This window comes from Diaporthe amygdali, assembly GCF_026229845.1.
Source record: "Diaporthe amygdali strain CAA958 chromosome Unknown NODE_46_length_305281_cov_63_574154, whole genome shotgun sequence".
NCBI lineage: Eukaryota > Fungi > Ascomycota > Sordariomycetes > Diaporthales > Diaporthaceae > Diaporthe > Diaporthe amygdali.
In genome coordinates this window covers 175650-194021 of record NW_026517066.1, presented here as the reverse complement: position 1 = coordinate 194021, position 18372 = coordinate 175650, and the positions used below count along the sequence as shown (strand labels likewise).

The 18372-nt window shown below is 54.7% G+C and overlaps 5 protein-coding genes across 5 annotated transcripts; 2 read left to right on the top strand and 3 right to left on the bottom strand.

Moving 5' to 3' along the window:
* Nucleotides 1-289: 289 nt before the first annotated feature.
* J7T55_007705 (uncharacterized protein) lies at nucleotides 290-2727 on the top strand (the record flags this gene model as incomplete). The annotated part of the gene is made up of 2 exons (XM_053134600.1): nucleotides 290-344; nucleotides 419-2727. The coding sequence occupies 2 exons, from the start codon at nucleotides 290-292 to the stop codon at nucleotides 2725-2727; spliced, it is 2364 nt and encodes a 787-aa protein (XP_052987679.1).
* A 1449-nt stretch (nucleotides 2728-4176) lies between these two features.
* J7T55_007704 (uncharacterized protein) lies at nucleotides 4177-5824 on the bottom strand (the record flags this gene model as incomplete). The annotated part of the gene is made up of 4 exons (XM_053134599.1): nucleotides 4177-4852; nucleotides 5051-5489; nucleotides 5555-5591; nucleotides 5648-5824. 4 exons carry the CDS (start codon nucleotides 5822-5824, stop codon nucleotides 4177-4179), a joined length of 1329 nt encoding a protein of 442 aa, XP_052987678.1.
* Nucleotides 5825-11602: 5778 nt separating this feature from the next.
* On the bottom strand, nucleotides 11603-13090 carry J7T55_007703 (uncharacterized protein; the record flags this gene model as incomplete). Its single annotated transcript, XM_053134598.1, has 1 exon — nucleotides 11603-13090. The coding sequence occupies one exon, from the start codon at nucleotides 13088-13090 to the stop codon at nucleotides 11603-11605; it is 1488 nt and encodes a 495-aa protein (XP_052987677.1).
* An 838-nt stretch (nucleotides 13091-13928) lies between these two features.
* On the bottom strand, nucleotides 13929-15266 carry J7T55_007702 (uncharacterized protein; the record flags this gene model as incomplete). The annotated part of the gene is made up of 1 exon (XM_053134597.1): nucleotides 13929-15266. One exon carries the CDS (start codon nucleotides 15264-15266, stop codon nucleotides 13929-13931), a length of 1338 nt encoding a protein of 445 aa, XP_052987676.1.
* A 1053-nt stretch (nucleotides 15267-16319) lies between these two features.
* On the top strand, nucleotides 16320-18065 carry J7T55_007701 (uncharacterized protein; the record flags this gene model as incomplete). Its single annotated transcript, XM_053134596.1, has 1 exon — nucleotides 16320-18065. One exon carries the CDS (start codon nucleotides 16320-16322, stop codon nucleotides 18063-18065), a length of 1746 nt encoding a protein of 581 aa, XP_052987675.1.
* Nucleotides 18066-18372: the final 307 nt, after the last annotated feature.

Genomic DNA, 18372 nt, shown 5'->3' with positions numbered 1-18372 from the left:
CATGAACAATGGAGATCCAAAATAGAGTTAGTCGACGGCTTTCTGCCTGTGGATTATGCATGTCAGCAAGCTGGTGCACTATCGTCCCCATCCCTTGATTCACATTGCAGCCCCCAAAATGTCGAGCAGACAGACCACAATATTGCCACGGAAATAACAGCAGGCCGGCTGGAACATGGAGACATAAATTTACGCGGCTCTGCTGTTCCCGCAAACTCTAAAGGGCCCTGGTAAGCTTCAATTTCAAACGTGGCCGATATCGTCACTCTCCAGCCTCCAAACAGGTAGCATGGACACAATAGTTCCTAACTCAGGACAACAGTGGGGAAGACATGGCAACAGTGGTGAGTCTGTCTCAGCCTCCCCGAGTTCCGGCTCGTGCGGGGGCCCATAACAGAATAACGGACTCATTGACCAGGCGCACGCTCTCCTTATCTGTATTCCAGAGCCTCTAGTCACGTTGTCCACCGGAATTTCAACAGATCATGGTCGAGCAGATCCGACACAGATCCGAACGACGAAGATGTTGATCTCCATCGACGAGCTGCAATCGATTCCACGGTGCCGGAGTCACAGTCTATGCTTGTTCGCCAGCAAGAAGAGCCGACTTACAAGTTCCAGCGTCACATCAGGAGGTCATTGTTGAACACGCTAGGGCCGGTGGCGGTAACTGGATTCTACCTATTCATCGCTCTCGAGTATCTGAGGCGGCCTAGTGTTAACAATATCAGTCCGTCGCGTGTTGTGAGTGGTAAGGGAGTCTTCTATGCCTTCTTCGTCCTCAGCGTCTTCGCGTTGGAGTGCGCCAAATCTGGACTCGCAGGTTTCGAGGCTTGGGCGCTGATGCAGCCCAGGCTGGCGCCGGCCAACGCCAACCAGCTCATGTGGCACACCGACCGATTATGGGGATCGGTGTCAGGATGGTGGAAGGCTCTGCTCGTCACTAAAGACTTCTGGCGCCACAGAAGACGGAAGGGAGAAAAGTGGCAAGGACCCTCTGGGCTTTGGTTCTACCTAGCCTCCTGTAGCTTGATCTTTTTCGTGACGGTCCCGTTGGCAGGACTCTCGATGGAGCCTGTGCTTTCAGCCAGATTAAGCGACAGGCAGATTGGCATCATTGGTCCGAATCAATCGACCTTTGACACTCAGCAGTCCGTCAGTGTTGCTCAAATGGCAGACGGCCGCTGGCGACAGGGAACAGCTACAACGCCGCAAGGCGAGACAATTCTTTACGCCCCAGAAGGCACCCGAAACGCGAGCAGTGCTTTTCTTGAGGACGAGGCTCGTAGTATCTACGACTTGCATCATCAAGACAACAGTCAACCAAGACCCAACATCACTTTTTTCTCCGGCCCTGCAGTCGGTGAGAGAGTCCATGGTGAAGCTTGGGGTTTGCTCGTAAATGTCTCTTGTGTGCCGGTCAACCCCTACACTGGACTTCAGCTTCTCAATATCACCTCGGTCAATAACTGGACGGCAGTCACGAATAGTGGAAGCTCGAATGAAGGAATCATTACCAATGCTTCTGACTGGGAGATGTATCAGCAAGGTTCAATCGGAAGTTCTTACACCCTTTACACTGATAGCAGCTCGTGGCACACAACTCCAGGCTTCGGCGTCAACTATAGCTATGTCATGACCAGCGACCGGGACATAACGAACGCCCTTTCCGATTACTCGAACCAGTCTACAGACAGCCGGGTCCCACGACCAGAAATTCCAATCCAGGGCTCGGTCGAGATGGTCCTCTGGCAGTCTATCAACACAGCCCAGGGATTCTCCGCCGACCAGGACCAGGAGTGGCTCAAGATGAAGGACAACGCCGCGGTAGTCGCCTCTGGGGACTACCTGGGCTACGGTCTGCAATGCTCCGTGTACTCGACCGTTGGGACGGCCTCTCTCTCCGCCATCACCAACACCTTTTCCGACTTTCGTCCGCAGCAAGCCGCGTACGGCAACACATTCCTCACGTGGGATTCCCGCGAAAACCTCGGCATCTACGCCATCCAGACGCTGGTCTACGCCGCCTTCACCAGCGCGGGTATCAATTGGCAAGGCCGCGACCGGCCCTCGCACCTGTGCACGACTCACACCATCTTCTCAACGTGTAACGGCTGGTTCGGTGCCAACGTTGCCACCAAGGGTCGGCCCATACACGTTCCGAGGAGCGGATACAGGGGCACGCAGAACAACACCGAGTCGAGCGGCTTCATCATCCAGTACCCGGCCATCTCGCCCGAGCGGATGGCCCTGGCCATGCACAAGCTCTTTGGTGAGGTGGCCATTGCACTCATGGCCGGGGGGCCGGGCAACTGGACCGATCCGGCGCTGAAGGGGCTCGACCCCATAACCGACATCGTCCCCGGCGTGCTGCCGTACCAACTAGTCATAATACTGCTAGCCCTATGGACGCTGCTGACGGTCCTGCCTCAGTTTCTGGCCCCAAGCTCCTTCTTCGGCCGCCGCTGGGCGTCCGTCCTCGACGGGTTCGCCATGTTCCGCTTCGGTGCGGAGTGGAGGGGTGCGGTTCACGAGCTGCGTGGCGGGGATCTGGCCTCGCAGGACACGACCTCCTTGTGTCATGTTCCAGGCATGGTCGGAGATCTGGAGCCACGGCGTGCGCGGGAGGCTGGCCGAGCTTCCAGGGCTCCCGGATTCGTTGGTCTGAGTCGAAATAGGGCAGATATGAGCCCAAACAGACTTTACACCTACCATAAAGCGATATAAATATTGGTTCGAGTGTTATTGTGTTTTCGATACCCTGGACAGGCCTGTGGATGGTCGGAAGACTGCCTATCTTCATCGGCGTAATCGTCGTTAGATTCTTGACGAAGTAGACTCCACCAGCAGCTAGTCATCATCACCAAGTCGCTAAACAACACCATATGTATACCGAAGTGCTCCGGTAGGTCTTGTGCTAATTGACGCTGATGCCCAGGTGGTCGAGATTCCCTAGCTAATAACATCACATAGAGGCTCATCAAGGGTATCAAAAATGTCATTGATGGAATTACAGTGGCTATTTCTCTTTCGTCAGGCGCGTCCCCCAATGCTTTTTTCTCCCTGGCAAATAGTATGAGATCTTAGATACCTTCAGAAGCGCATTGACTGGGTGAGTGCCCCCTACCGCCTCTCCAACCCGCCCCGCACCGCCCCCCTTCGGGCTCCCAATAAAAAAAAGCCCTTTCTAAAGGGAGAGCCGAGTGCAAAACTACCCAGTTGGTCGCAGTTCATGGGCAGCCCATTGCAAGTGAGGTTACGAAGCACAGCAGTTTGACATACTTTCCGTACGGGAGAGGAATTCCAAGTACCTGGAAGGCTAACGAGAGCTGCGTCGACACCTTAGCCTACTCCATCGTTGTCTTGGTGGCCGTTCATGTCGACGATGCCGAGTCGAAACACGGGGGTTTTGGATAGCTGCCTAAGCCGCGTCATCAAGGCGTTCCATCGATACCTGGAGTCGGCTCCGGGCTTATGGGTGCCCTGAGATGATCGGCAATGGGCGCATGAGCTGATACGCAAATTCGAACCCAAGAGACTGGGAGCACGGCAGGTGTCAACCGTCGTATCACTCAATATGTCTCATCATTGGTGTATAGTATCCGCAACCTTGGGGCCGGAAACGCTTGCCATGTTTGCCGGGATCAGAAGTCGAACAAGGAAGCCCCCTTCGGTTTCTGGGATAGAGTTCATATATCGTTAGTTGCTTTTGAGGAGGAAAGAATTATTCGCCAACAGTCACGTCCCGGGCCGTGCTCACAATTTCGGGGAACTGAAGACCCCGTTGTCACGTTGTGAGTGGTCAGGGCCGCACCGAGCTTCAACGGCCGTCAAAGCCTTGCATTTGGACTCGTTCAGGAGAGGAGCCAACGGAATTGGCTTCCGCCAAGAATAATCTTGAAGCCCATGTGATTACGTTCCAGCCACAGACATTTCTCGCAGGGTCGTACGGAAGAACCCATCCTTCATGCAAGGCATTTAGGCATGTGCTGTCTGTCGGTGCGACCAGTCGAGCTACGTTGCGTGATAATTACTGGCAGGAAACTAGGTAGAGCCTGTTTTTGATGCATCGGAAGCATATTAGAAAGTCGCGAACGCTGATGGGTATTTGAATAAATATCTCGAGACGAATCGCATCGCTTGCCCCATATCTACACAGCCATTGAACGCCATCAATTACAACGCGATACCTGTGAATGATCGCGACTGTGGGCTGGGAGTTGCCGTCCGACCCTCCTCAACCGTCACATCTCTGGTAACCAATATGTTCGTACGGAGCTGTTCGTTGGACACTCCGGTGCCTATCAAGCGCGACTCACTCCCACTTCTGTCCCTTTTGTCGTCGCTGTACTTGATTTTGGCCCTGATGGGTGATTTTGGCTCCTGAGCGCTCACCCAAGCTGAGATATTGTTGCTGTGGTACAATGCCCCGTCGTTTTCAAGGTCGTTGCCCCAGGTTGTGTCCAGCTCTATATTCCCGCCGTCGTGTTTGCTGTTGCCAGTCATGACGGCCTCGGAGGCCCCGCTGCCCTTGGAGACCTTTGAGAAGCCGCCGCCTGGCACTTGAAGCTTGCTCTTTCGGGACCGCAGCGCGAAGTTGCTTAGACGCCGGCGGCTGGGGGTTGATCGATTCTTGCCGTAGTATCCCGAAGTATCCCTCACTGTGCGGAGGCCGAGGCACGGTATCAGTGAGCCGATTAGATGCCTGACGGTCGGCAGGCATGCGCAGAGGATCGCACAATTGAGTTCCACCATGGACCAGATCGCTCCTGGTGCACCGTAGTAAGACGGGTCACCTGCTTTGACAACAGCCTCGAGTTTCGTGGCGCGGACGATCGAAATTATGCATGTACTATTGTGAAAAGGAAGTCAGAATATGTGGAACTTTCAAGTAACCCGAATGGCTGCCATATGGGAACTCGGATGGGCGAAGATGGACTCAAACGGTATCAACGCAAGCCGGGACTAAATATCGAGTCGCCAACTGCTGATGCCTTCTCGTGTCTGAATTTTGAAATGGGAAGAAAGCGAAGTAAAGAAGGAAACTCACAAGAAGCCCAGACAGAAAACCATGATCAACAGGATCCTCTGACGTATAGGCAGCTGCAAAGAGTTGATGAGAGGTATTGGCAGGAGGAAGACGATAAAGTCAGTGGTGATATTAATTCCGGCCGCAATGTACCATATCGTCAAACTGTCGAGACAGTGTGGTGCCAGACTTGGAATGAATATGCTCGCCGGACTGCAGGCGAATGACACGAGAATGGACTGCGCGACGTTCCATGAGACGGAAAAGCAGATTATAACAATAGACACCCGTTGAAGCCAGGTCGCCATGAAGATGCGCCTATACTGGAGGAGCAAGCTGATTTTGACGCAGCAGAGCGCCCAGATATAAAGATGGATAGCAGCGAACAGTGATTTCAGTTGGTTCATCAAGTCTTCTGGGCTGGCGAGCCAATAGTGTCTTCCTGTCCCGTAGTGTCCCTCTATAAAAGCCGTCAGCCACACTTGCGTGGGATAAATCGTATACACATCTTGCGAAATGACGGACCCAAACATGTTGAAACGTTCAGCCCAATGGCAAGAAACTAAATTATTCGTGGTCAGCTTGATGCCGTTGACGTCGGCGCAAGACGTGTTATACCTGAGTGACGACGATCATGAGATCATCTAGGCCAGCATTTCGAAGGAGGACGAGTCGTGTGTACATCCGCAATATGACCACAGCTGTGCTTAGGAAGCCCAAAGTAGCTGACAGCCCAATCATAAGCTCCGATGTCGACTGTTTGTCGAGCGAGTGGTCGGGAGGATTGAGCGACATGGTGACTGATGGTGGCCCGGGTACGGGCCCCTCGACGAGAACAGTCGCTCAGGCTGAGGCTCAAGTGATGATTCGTATCTCACTTATATCAAAAGTCTTCGTCGAGAATTTTGTGAGACGAGTTCCCGGGACACGTGGGAAGAAAGCTTGGTGTCGTCTTTCGAAGAGACAGCAGTCTAGATATGATGGCCCGAGCATATCAGGAACAGAGGTGGCCAGGGTCTCGATTTAATACACCAAGCTTTGCTTTTACTTCTTTGTCTTGACATTAACACGCAGAGAATTCCAGTGACCGCGCATGGCGGGAGTGTTGACCCCAATACCACCCACCATCTCAACTAGCTCAATTGACGCCAACCTAGAGAGGATGCTGGCCCGCCCAATGCAACCTGAATAATGTCCGAGCACACTACTAAACTGATGATGTGCGATCCTAGATCTTGGAGCCGGGAATGTCGCTGTCGAGCTGATAGTGCGGCACACTCAGCCATTCCGGGACGCCAGGGACGCCCGAGCGACTGGTCTCCTGCATCATTCCAAGCCAAGTCCCCGGGAGACCCACGGCGAGCATATACATACGGTATCACAGCCCGTGTTTTCAGGGGCAAAGTACCAACTTTTTCTCAGGCAAATGGGGTGATTTGGAACTGGCAAAGCAAAGAGAGGCAGCGGCGGTTGCATATACGATTTCGGCCGAGGTAGCACAGCAGTGCCACAGGCTGCAACGCCTTGTGCCGTCCCTATATCTCGCCACTATTCCGTCACCAAAGCTTGGAAGTTCATCCTGATTGCGCAGGACGCCCAGCCCACGTGTGATTTCGGTTGTGCAGCCTGTTGCATGCGCGTTGAGGTCCCCTCAAAAGTTATAGCTGAGGAAGTCTTATACATATACAGCGAACGCATATATCTGCAGCCCATTCGTGAGTAGTGTAGATGGACAGCCTCTCAGTCTGGCCTTCACTGACAGAAAGTTTACCCCTCGATCGTGAGCACGGATTGATGTGCGAAATAAGGTTTGAGCTGATATCATCAGTGCCCACTGTTTGCCCTCGGTGCAATTACAATTTACGGGGGCTGCAGCCCGGCCTTTGACTCAGATACCTGGATCCCAGCCCCGGTCTCTTCCCCGGCGGATGTTCATTGGACGGCGAATACAAGAATGAACAGGCCGAAGTTGTTCCTTGACGGTGGTGACTTTTGATCGCCCCAGATTTCCCACCGACTGCACCTACGGGGGTCAAAGATATCTTCCGGAAGCAAATCGGCTTAAATGGGCTCGACAAGTTACACGAGTGTCACCGTCTCAATCTACGGTATGATTGTCACTGTCACCATTTCGATAGTTGCGGACATTCGGGAATAATCACAAAAGTTCGTCGTCAATGCCTCATCCGTTGGACGAGTAGATTGCTACCGTGAACTACATCTAGAGGCCGCCTAGTCCGAAATGAGGGCCGCGCAACTTGAAAGTACCATGGTTGCCCTCGGTATACGACTCGTCGTCTGGTACTATCTTTCCGATCGTGAAATCAACAGGGTCCCTGTGGCACCCCACACTATCCTCACGCACCCGTAATTCGTCAGGATCGAAGACACGGGTGGCTGTGGCGTTTGAGACTGACGGCGCCGAACAAAACGGTCTGTTTATCCGGTATCAGTGTGACCAAGAGGAACCCGAGTCTTGCAATTCAGGTTTCCAGCTTTGTAGGTGGGCGACACGAGCTTCCCCTTTGGTGTCTGAATCATACTAGCTTGTTATTCAAAAGCAGTACCAGATCGTCGACCTAGTGCCTGATACCGTCGAACTGGCCCGCCTCTCGGAACAATGGATTCCCGAAAATGTAATCACATAATACTGCGCGTCACAAACTGCGCAGGAAACTCCCCCAAGCTGTGACCTGCTCGCCATGTGGAAAATGGTCTCAGGGCCGTCTCGACCACGAGCGATATGCACTTCCCCGACGGCAACTTGGCTAACCCCCCGGAAACGCTAGAGACCGTTGCGGTCTCAAAAAAAGCCCGTGCTCTCTGATGGAAGCCAGGACGTTGCTGGCAACTGGCCCAGGATCCTAATGATCTTCTCCAGGATGCCCGCTTCGATCGTCCGTGCCCGCCGCTGATGGGTTCGGACAAATTGGAACTCTTTGTGATTTAAAGACTGACTATAGGGGTTTGCAGAGGTCGTTACGTTACGACTAGCTAACTGCACCGTGCTAGAGCAAATACTGAGGCTGGTGCCACCAGATGGTTCGAGCTTCGGCACTCATACCCGAGGTTCGTTAATCGAGACCGTCTCCGCAGCAGAAAACACAATCTGGACAATAACAGTTGATCGCAGATTCAGAGGCGAAGCACTCACCATCCCATACATATTCTGATGAAACATCTGGTTTATCCTGCTCACTACCTAGTGCTACTCGGGATCTGCCTGGCCCAGGTGCCTTAGTCCTCGGGATCCAGACGAGATGATCCTGAAACCAGACTGGAAGGCTTGTCCTTTCTGAGTAAACCTCTGCCAGACGAGATCTGTCGTGTTCCCGGGGGATCGGACCATGGGCGTGATATACGCATGCATTCTGATATTTCTCCTATATGTCGTCGTCTACTTCCGTGTTGTGATGAGATTGAGTTACCTAGGTGGTTGTGTCTATCAACAACCATCAAATCGGGCTCAGACGTTGGGCGAGCAACGGCTACAGCTACCCTCTGCCCAGGCAGTCTCGGACTCGGCTGTCTCAATCAATGCATCCTACATGACTGTCTGGGGTGGATCACTATCATCCCATTGGATGACTTGAGAGATGCCCTTCCAGCGACGTTCGTCTGCGTGATTGCCTGTGTGTGGGTCAAAAGGGGAGGGGGTTGTTTGACCATTCTCAGCTGCATCCTCTGCGCCACGGACAACACTTTCTCGATGCTCGCTTCGTCTCCATCTGCTTACTCTACCTGGAGATGGTGGGCCTCTGTAGTTTCACATTGGTCTTGACTCGGCTGCCTCTAAACCACATACCACTGCGAGATGCGTTCATGGAATGCGCGAACTACCCCTCGTGCTGCAGCCTGTAAGCGGGCCAAGAGCTTCAGGGGTCACGGCAACCCAGGTCCCTCGGTAAGATGTGTCTGTCTGCTGCACATCCGGCGACATAGCCGACAGCACCAGGAGCCGCACGTGTGCAGGAATTGACACGAACACCCTTTCTGCTCAACGTGCATGCGGATTGTGGGGCCATCGTATCACTCCGATGCACTTGGGCAGGCGTGCCGGATGGCACGTTTTCCGTACTCTGGATGGCAGCTCACACGTTGCTGTCACAGTAACCTCATCCAGGGTAGCATTTTCCTAGCCGGAGACGATCAAGCGCCGATAAGCGTGGTAGGAATGAAGATGAAGAGGGCCAACCATGTCATTCAAGACCGTCCGGCTGCAGCGGCGCACATCCGGTAGAGTCCCAGCGTGCGTCTGGCAGCTCTTGGAGTGTCCACCGTCACTCGCCGCTATCGAATACTAAAACTTATAATGACTCGTACGGGCAGATTCCGTCCCCCTGAAGCAGCGATCCCGGTGCCAATCAATTGTTGGTGATCGTGTTTGGGCTCCTGGCAGCTCTCAGGAACAGCAAGTGGAATGTCGATACAATGGCGATTTCGTGTTTCCACCACCAGCCCCAAAGACGAGAGACAATTCGAAGCAGCTTACACTATTTTAGCTTACCTACCCAGATGCGATCGATCGTGCCCCCTACGCGTGGCTGTATTCGGCTCAAGGACATTCTCAGCTAGCTCCATCGGAGGGAGACCCAGCTCGTTGGCGCGCCAGATCGACGGAATCTCTTCCCGGTGTAACTCTAAGGAACACGTACGCGTAGTCAAATTTAACCGTTGATTGACCCTGTCGATCAAATATAATGGCAGACTTGGCCCATTCCAAAGTGAGCCAATGTTGCGACGCGTAGAAGAGCGCAACAGAAGACGGTCAATTGATGAGCATCGATAAGTTGTCGTTGATCTTTCAGCTCTGGAGCTCTTCAGATGTCCGAGCACTCTTCCGTGCTGATCTCCCATTCCGCTACCATTGAACAGCAAACTTGGGAACTCCTGACAGACAACGACATCCATGTGCACCAGTCGTCCCAAGCCATGGTACAGCGCTGGCCAAGAAGCCAGCTAGAAGGCACTTGGGACAAGCCACATCCGCACGGCCCAAAGCCTTTATTTGTTTGACCCGCGACCTCTTAGAACGGCTGAACGGGTGTCCTCGGCCCGTACGCTCACCGAACCAGGTCCACGTAACGGGCGGGCAGAGGGACGCGAGCTAGTATCGGTCCCGTAGAATGACCGCCTCTCCAGGACGAAGAGATGAGGATTTTATCCGACAAACGTGTTGGTTAAATCAGATCTAAAAATCGACCGGCCTTGGTCCTGAGCGCGGCATATTCCAAAACAAATCATGGCAAGTGACGAGGGATTGACGCCATGTGTTGGACAAGAACAGAGTTCCGTAGACCAGGCGCCGTGCTTGACCTGCATGACGGCTGAAGCCACAAGAGGCTCGTGCAACTGTGCTCTGTATGCGCATGCCATCTGCTTGTGTTGGCCAAGGCAATGAGTTGAATTTTAGACGGGAAACCGGATTCTATATCACGGCTGAGATGAGACGAAACGACGTCAACTGTTGTCTCGAGCTTTCTGCTGAATACGTGACGTCTTGGCGGGAAAATGTCCGAGCTTGACACAACCCGCGATACATGCTTCTTCGCATGGATGCACAAAAGCCAGGCCACTCCCGAGCCCGGATGGGGTAGTTCGAAGAGGTGATCGGCACTGATCAGGCACAACGCGCACGAACAAACCTTAGGTGTGTCCTGAGGATTAGCAATGCCCTTGAAACAAAGCATCCGAGTCTACCCAACTATCGCCTTCGATTGGGTTTTGTCAGCAGGAGCTTCTCGGTACTAGTGCTTACATTCGAATGGCTTCTAGAATAGCGCGCTCGCAAGTGTTGGTCCCTCAATTGCCGAGGTTGGCGAGGGGGTCTTGACGAGACTAGCTGCAGGTACCATCTCGATGCCGACCACACCAGCGCTGAAGACGACGTGACCTGTATGTGTAATAGGGCCAGAGGCAATTAAAAAGTTTTTGAACATGATGTTTCACCGTCAGAAGGAGGGGGGGGGGGAATTAACATGTACTCTGAGTTTGCAATTGGTTGTCTATTTCTGCGAAGGATGTGTGGTTCTGAGTGTTGTGAATGTGGATATTCAAAGCAGACATTTGTTGACTTTGGACTATCCTTTTCCCCTAGGCTACCATTGCCAGAACTAGTACAGTAAGACCTTGATCTACTTTTTCAAGCCGCTACTTTTGCTTGAAGCATTGTGTTCAGCATGTATTGCATGACCCTTTGCTGTGGTGATAGCTTGTTGAGATTTGCGAGGTCCTGGGTTTTTTCTTTCTTTCTTTTCTTTTGTGAAGTTTGGTCAAGATATCGTGTTTTATTATGTGGTAGGCGGTGGATATAAGTAACTGGCTTTGATTTTATCTTTACGATGGCAATTCGAGATATATTATTTCGCTGAAAAGATACGAGCTCAACTTCAGGATACCTAAAGAAAACAATTCAAAAAAAAAAAAAAAACAGACAAGTACAGAGTAATATGCTTGCTTCTACTATGCCGAGCGGTTCTATGCATCTAATTATCAATCATTCCGTAACAAATATGAAATCAAGCCCTCCTAGTATGGCCAGCATGCCTGAAACCTATTCTACGGTCATTGTCATCAAGATGACTGAGCACCGGAAGAGCCACTTGAGTTGGACCCATTTCTAGAGCCAGTCGTGCTCCGCGATTCCTCCGAATAGCTCGGGTCCTCGAGGTCATCGATTCTCGTCTTCACATTCCTCTCCGCGCCCCTCTCCTGCAGCAGCCTCTTCAGACTCTCGTAGCCGGCATCGCCCTCGGGGATGTTGTTCATGTTCAACTCCAGCTCCCGCAGAGACGACAGCTTGTCGAAGACGCCCGCCAGAGCCAGCGTGTTGGCCGGGTTGAGGTTGGCCCCCGCCACCTTGAGCACCTCCAGCTTGCTGTCCTGGACGCCCGCCAGCGCCGCGATCAGCAGCCCCGCGCCCCGCGAGCCCAGGAAGCTGTCGTTGAGGGTGAGCTCGCGCAGGCGCGGCCAGCGCGCGGCCGCCCGGGCGAGCTCCGCGTGCGTGCTGCCCCGCGACGTGAAGATGTTGTCCTGCAGGTCGAGCTCCTCGATCCCTTGGATGTGCGCCAGGCCTTGCGATATGATGGTGTTCATGCCCTCGTGCAGGAGGCCGTTGTTGGCCAGGTGGACGGTCCGCAGCTGCGGATGCGCGGCGAGCGCCTTGGCCCACTGCGCCATGCCGAAGAGCGGCTCGTCTTGGTCCTGGATGAGGCGGTTCCGGTTGCACAGGAGCTTTCGCAGGGGAGGGGCGCCGATGGCGGCTTTATTCTTGGCTAGGTCCTCCAGTGCGCCGGCGAATGCGACGCCGGTCTCTGGGCCGAGGCCGACGTTGTTGATGTCGAGTTCCTGCAGCGGCGTGTGGCCCCCGACCAGGCGGACGAGGGGCCCCGCGACTTGTGGACCGAAAGCGTTGCCTGAGAGGCTGATGGTCTCCAGCGCGGGCAGTTCGAGAAAGGCCGAGATAAGTGCATCCATGGCCGGGGCAATCTCAGCCGGTCCACGGCCAGTGAAGCAGTCGGAAAAGTCAGCGCGACGCAGCTTTTTCTTGGCTCGCAGTGCATCTGCCAGGGCATAAGCAGCCCAGATGCCTAACGAAGAGCCGGCGAAGGAGATCTCTTCGAGTAGAGGGAGGTTGTTGATGGCGATGATGTACGGCCGGATCTCCTCTGGGGTGTCGAGTTTGACGACATTGTTGTTGAGGGTAAACTTTCGAATGTGGTAGAGATGGCCGTAGTGGTTGAAGAACAAGGCCGCCTGGTCTGCATCGACCGGCGTGAAGGTAAATGTGTCGAAGATGAAGGAAATTGGTTGGCCACATGGTTGGGTTGCCAGGCTCAGCAGCTCCTCGCGGAGCCTGCTTTCCAAGCCATGGCATTTGCATTCATGTGAGCACCTGGCCTTATTCAAGGTCTTGCCCAAAACGCATTGGTTGGCGCTGATTTTCTTCACGCGAGCGTCGAGGATTCCATAACTGCGCCGTGTAGCTCTTGAGCGGGGCCTGGTGGCTGAGGACGGCTGGGGCGAGAGGCCGCCTGGGCCTGAAGTAGTGCTGTTGGGCATATTGAAAAGGCTTATTTCTTTTTATCTCTTGAATGAAGAATGGGATCTCAAAATTAAGTAGCAAGTCACGTCAAGTCAATTGAAGCGTACGAAGAATGAATCAGTTTGTGGTGATATTCTCTCTGTCTTGGTTGGCAAGATCAGCATGACAACAAGAAGGCGGGAGCATCATTTAATACAAATCGTTCCTCATCCTGCCACATGTAAGGTGTTGGCTCAAGTTGTGATACCAAAATAGTAGCTCGCAGACAAAGACAAGATTGCCATGTGTTACGAAGAAGTTCTCGAAGCCTTGCAAGCTCAAAGCCCTTTGAGACGACACGTTAATGGGTCTTGGTGTTGACACGGCAGCTTGAAGAAAGCAACCCACAAGGCCCATGACGAGGACACCGCTTGAGTAGATCTGACATGAGCTCAGTCTCGCGAGTAACAGATAATGGTGTTGGAAATCAGAAGAGCTGTTCACAAAGAACTCAAGGTGGAGCCAGCTTGCCGTTGTGACGCTTGTTCGCGACAGGAATTGAGGAGCCATCATTGCCAGAGCCGGTGGCTCTAGGGCGTATGCCCTGACGGGATGCACCGTGAATTGCCATTAAACGGGACATTGGCTCGGCGTCTAGCCCTTGACCCCTACACGTTGAGCCGTTGATTCCATCTTGCAGGCCTGAAAGCGAGCATCCCACCCTCCGCGACTCTCTGCTGAATCGGCGAGTGAACATCGAATCCTTTGCGGAAGAGCCCAGCATGCTTGAGGCACTATTTCATAGCGTTGGGACTGAGCGAGCATAAGCTGCCCGTTCCGAAACTGATAGGCCATGCAATCCCCCAAGGTAATCGATCACCTTCCTAGGTTCCCTGTCACACTGCCCACCATTACCGCAACCTCGCGGTCCCACCCAGCCGCCTTCTCTCCCTTTGTCTTGGCCATCGCACTCGGCGGCTGGCTGCCGCGTATGACACACTCCCGTATGACGGCCGCGACATTATCCTTGTTCGTCCTCAGCGTCCTCGCAGACACTCCGCCCCTGTTGACAATCTCCTGTACGCGTGACGACAGGCCACCGGCCATGGTGCGCCAGAAGTAGCTGGGCAGCGAGCCGGTCTCGAGGTAGGCTAGCAGCGGGTGGAGGAGATTGCCGTGGCCCTTGTCTGTGCCCGAACCTGGCGGGAGCATTGGGTGCGCGGGCGCCTTGGTTGTCTCCAGGACCATCTCGAGGGCGACAATATTCTGGCACCGCGCGGCGACCTCGGCCAGTGTGCGCTCCAGCCTGGGCAGGGCGGCCAGGGCGTCGCGCAGCGTGGCGGTGCTGCTCTGCAGCTGCGTGCGAAGGTATGTCTCCAAGGCCCGCAGCATCCAGATGGGGGACCACTTCTGGCCCTTCTCCAGCGTCGTGGGCGAGAGCAAGTACAGGGTTGACAGCGCGGATATTGTCTTGGCCTTGGTCTCCTCAGACTGGGCGAATGTGGACGAGCCTGAGGCGCTCCCCATTGAGAACTCGCGTATTATCCTCTCACTTGTCTCCCTGACTGATGTCTCGATTGGCTGTGCGGTATTCTCCTGCAGGGACCGGATAGCGTCGACCCTGTCCAAGCCCTGCCCCTCGTCGCCGGAGCCCTTGTGCTCTAGGATCTCCCTTAGGGACAGTATAGTGTGTGCGCATCGCACCAGAGTCCTGTGGTCTTCTTTCTTGGTCCCGGCTGCGAGCTCTGCATGCTGTATCTCCAGCTGCCGGCCCAATTGCAGACACCGGCCGACGGCGCGTCCCAGCCGTAGGGTCTCCCAGAGACGGCTGGCAACCTGCCTGACCTCGTCTGCCTCGGCATGTTTCTGTATGACCTCCTTCTCGAGCTGCTTGTAGCTGTCGTTGAGGCTCTTGATCTGCCCGTCAAGCTCGCCCACGATCCGGCCGCTGGCCTCGGTCTGGTCCTTGGTGTGTGTGAGGAGGGGCAAGGCGGAGCGGGTGGTGAGGAGGTCGATGTGGGAGTCAATCTCTTGAATGTCGAAGAGAACGCGAGACAGCGGCGTGGAGAGGTCTAAGGGAGTGTCATTTGCGTTGTTGGTGGAGAGGACGAGGGTGTTGGCGAAGGCGGAGGGCGAGAAGTCTGGGGAGACAAAGGTCTCGTAGTCGATGTAGGAGGGTTCTTCCTCTTCGCGGCCATCTGCTGGGCTATCCATTTCTGCTGGGTGGCTTGCTTCTTATGCTAGCTGGGCGATATTCTGCTTTTGAATTGAAGGGCGGAGAATTTGCACTTGTGCCTGGAAAACAATTGCGGGCCCTCAAGTTTACAATCGCATTGGTCTGGTCTGGCAGTGCACTACCCAGGAGTGGATTTGGTGAAACTGAGGCTGAAGCTCTCCACGATCTGCCCAGGTGGCATTTGGAGCTTGAGCCCTGGCCACCAGGTGCATGCAGCCTTGGGTTGGGGGTGACAGGGGGGCCCCCATGTTCAAAATGCCGTCCAGTGTTTACAGCACTAAACCCCGAAGGATGAAGTCATCCTATGTATTAAGGTGGGCATCAGGCAGGTGACAGGGTACTTGGGATCTATTGAGATGGACCATCTGGAGCTGGAATTGAAGAGCTTGCTGCCTTGCACGTCCCATCCACATAACTACAGCTGCGAACAAACAGCATATTGTCTATTCACCGCAGTCTAGAGTGTCTGTGGACGCATGAATGAGGAATAAACATGCAGAAAAAAACAGCCCGTCAAAAGATGACGTCCTGCGCGTGCTGACTCTTGGCGAGCTTATCCACCGCACTAGGGAGGGATAGCCCAAGGATGCCCCACCTCCCAATGCGCCATTCCCGTCTGCGTGTTTGCGTGTGGTGAGTGATTTTCGACTGCGTAAACTTTGACTGGCGTGCGGCTTCTTCGGAGTCTCGGCTCTACCCTGGTAAGCTTTTAGACTTTGGCATTCCCGTCAGAGCGACGGTCGAGCGCAACCTCTTCTCCTCCCACTCGACCTCCTCCTCGTCGCTCTCCAATCCAGCCCAGTCCAGTTCACGACACAACTGGTCTGTTCGAGTCTACCGATTTCTTCACTGAAATACGGTCAACGGTCTCCCATCAACCGAGTCGATTCCATCCATCCAGCGCATCACATCGCATTGCAACGCTGACCAATGTCACGAGAATTGACCCACCATCAAAGACACCGCGAATACTATTGACTGCCCACGCCCACTCCCACGCCGACACCGACGCCGACACCGACGCCGACACGATGCCCGTCTTCGACGCCAGGGACATCATCTCCTGGGCGCCAGGCGACAATGCCACAGACACCGTCATTGGGGGCATCCACTTCAACCTGACCGCCCTCGAGCACTGGAACTTCACCCTCTACTCCAACGGCACCCTGTCCAATGGCTCCCGCTGCCTGCTCACCTTCGGCGACTACACTCCCAAATATGTCTTCCCCAACGGCACCTTCCTCAACACCACCTCCTGCTACTCGCCCATCATGCCCATATCCACGCGCGGCTTCATCAGCATCGGCCTGGCCGTCCTCTTCGGCATCGCCCTGATGTTCACCCTCATCTGTCTTCGCAGGCACGGCCGCATGTTCCTGCCCACGGAGAAGCGATTCAGACCAGTCGGCAGGAGGTGGCAGTGGTATTGGATGATCGCAATGTGCGCCACCGGCTTCATCAGCCTCATCACCAACATCGACGTCGACCGCTACTTCCTCCCCGAGATCCCCATCGTCCTCACCTCCTTCTTCTGGTTCCTTATGAACCTGTGTACATTGGCCGCCGTGTGGGAGGCTGTCAGGCACTGGGGCAGTTGGCAGGAGAGGCAGTACATCGATCCCGACCCCTTCCGCCTCAAGATGGACGACAAGAGGGCAAAGTTTGAATTCTGGGTGCCCCTGTTCTTCTATCTCTGGTGGTGGCTCGACTTCTTCATGGGTATCCCTCGCAACTGGGGCAGCCTGGAATTGCAGCGCTCCGTCGAGCAGACCTGGGCCAGGGCCGCGCCCGGCGCAACCGACGCCCGCCTCAAGGCTGCGGCCTTCCTGCTGCTCATGTGCTGGCTGACCACTGTCTACCATCTCCGCCATTCTATCAAGCACTACAAGGAGCGCAACAGGGGCATCTTCAACCGGGCTGTCGGCTTTGTCAGGTTCACCCCATACCGCTTTATGCTCATCATGCCCCTCGCCCTCTCCGTTGTCGCCTACCAGGCACTTTCTGCGTGGAAGTTTGAGTACTCAGTCATGGACGTCACAGGAGACAACGTCCCCACTTTTGTCGGCGGATACGCTCCGGCGCTGTTGATCATGCTCGTGCAGATCGTCGCTGGCTTCCTCAATCCGAATGAGGACCGAGAGCTCATCCGTCAGCGTCGTATCCGTGGGGCCGCGGCGGATCGTGAGTTGGGTGTCGTCCACAAACCCGCCTGGTGGAAGCGCATCAATGGCGAGGCGCGAGACGGCGAGACTATGCGCGAAAGGATCGCGCGGAATGTGCGTGAGGTCGGTGGTGGCCGAGCTACAGCCAAGAACATCGATCAGATACACGAGGTTCGCACGAGGGAGGCAGAGGCCGCCAGCGCCCCGACAGATATCGAGATGGGCCAAGTACGACGCACCACCTCAAACGCCGGCGGCGTCGGGGCTGTTCGACCATCACCAGGCGTCACCACGTACTCCGGCAGCAACGACCGCCGCCGATCAGAACAAGCCATGCAGACCGTAGCGGGCCTGTTATTCCCCAGCTCCGGCAATGCGCAGGGCTTCGTTGATCGGGTGAGCTACATCTCCGCGGACGGCCCGCCCCCGCCGCCGTATGCGGATTTACATGGGCAGCAGCAGCAGCAAGAACGGGGTCGGCAGCGCAGCGACGAGGCGGCTGCAACCGGAATCACAGCCGCACGGCCTGCTACCGTCGAGCGGAGCGCGAGCGCAAATACTAGTAACTCCCTCGCGTCACCGCCGCAGCAGATCAAGAGCATGCTGGATGTATAGGCGTCTGCTGCACGCCGCTATGTGCACCAGCAACTTTGAAATGCGCTCGCCCTTTCATTATTTATGAGACATGATGACATACAGGCATAGTCAACAAGCGGATGGGCGGGGACACACACTCATTATAATGGCATCTTGCTCGGAGATGGTTACCAATTGGGCCTCTTCCAGTCTGGCGTTGCAGGGTCTCTATACTTGAGGCGGAGACACTCCTTGGGACATTGTATATAGAATAAGTAATTGTTGTAGCTAAGTTGTAATGCACGTTCAAACTTGATCAAACCTTTTGCCCTCATTTCTCGGGCCA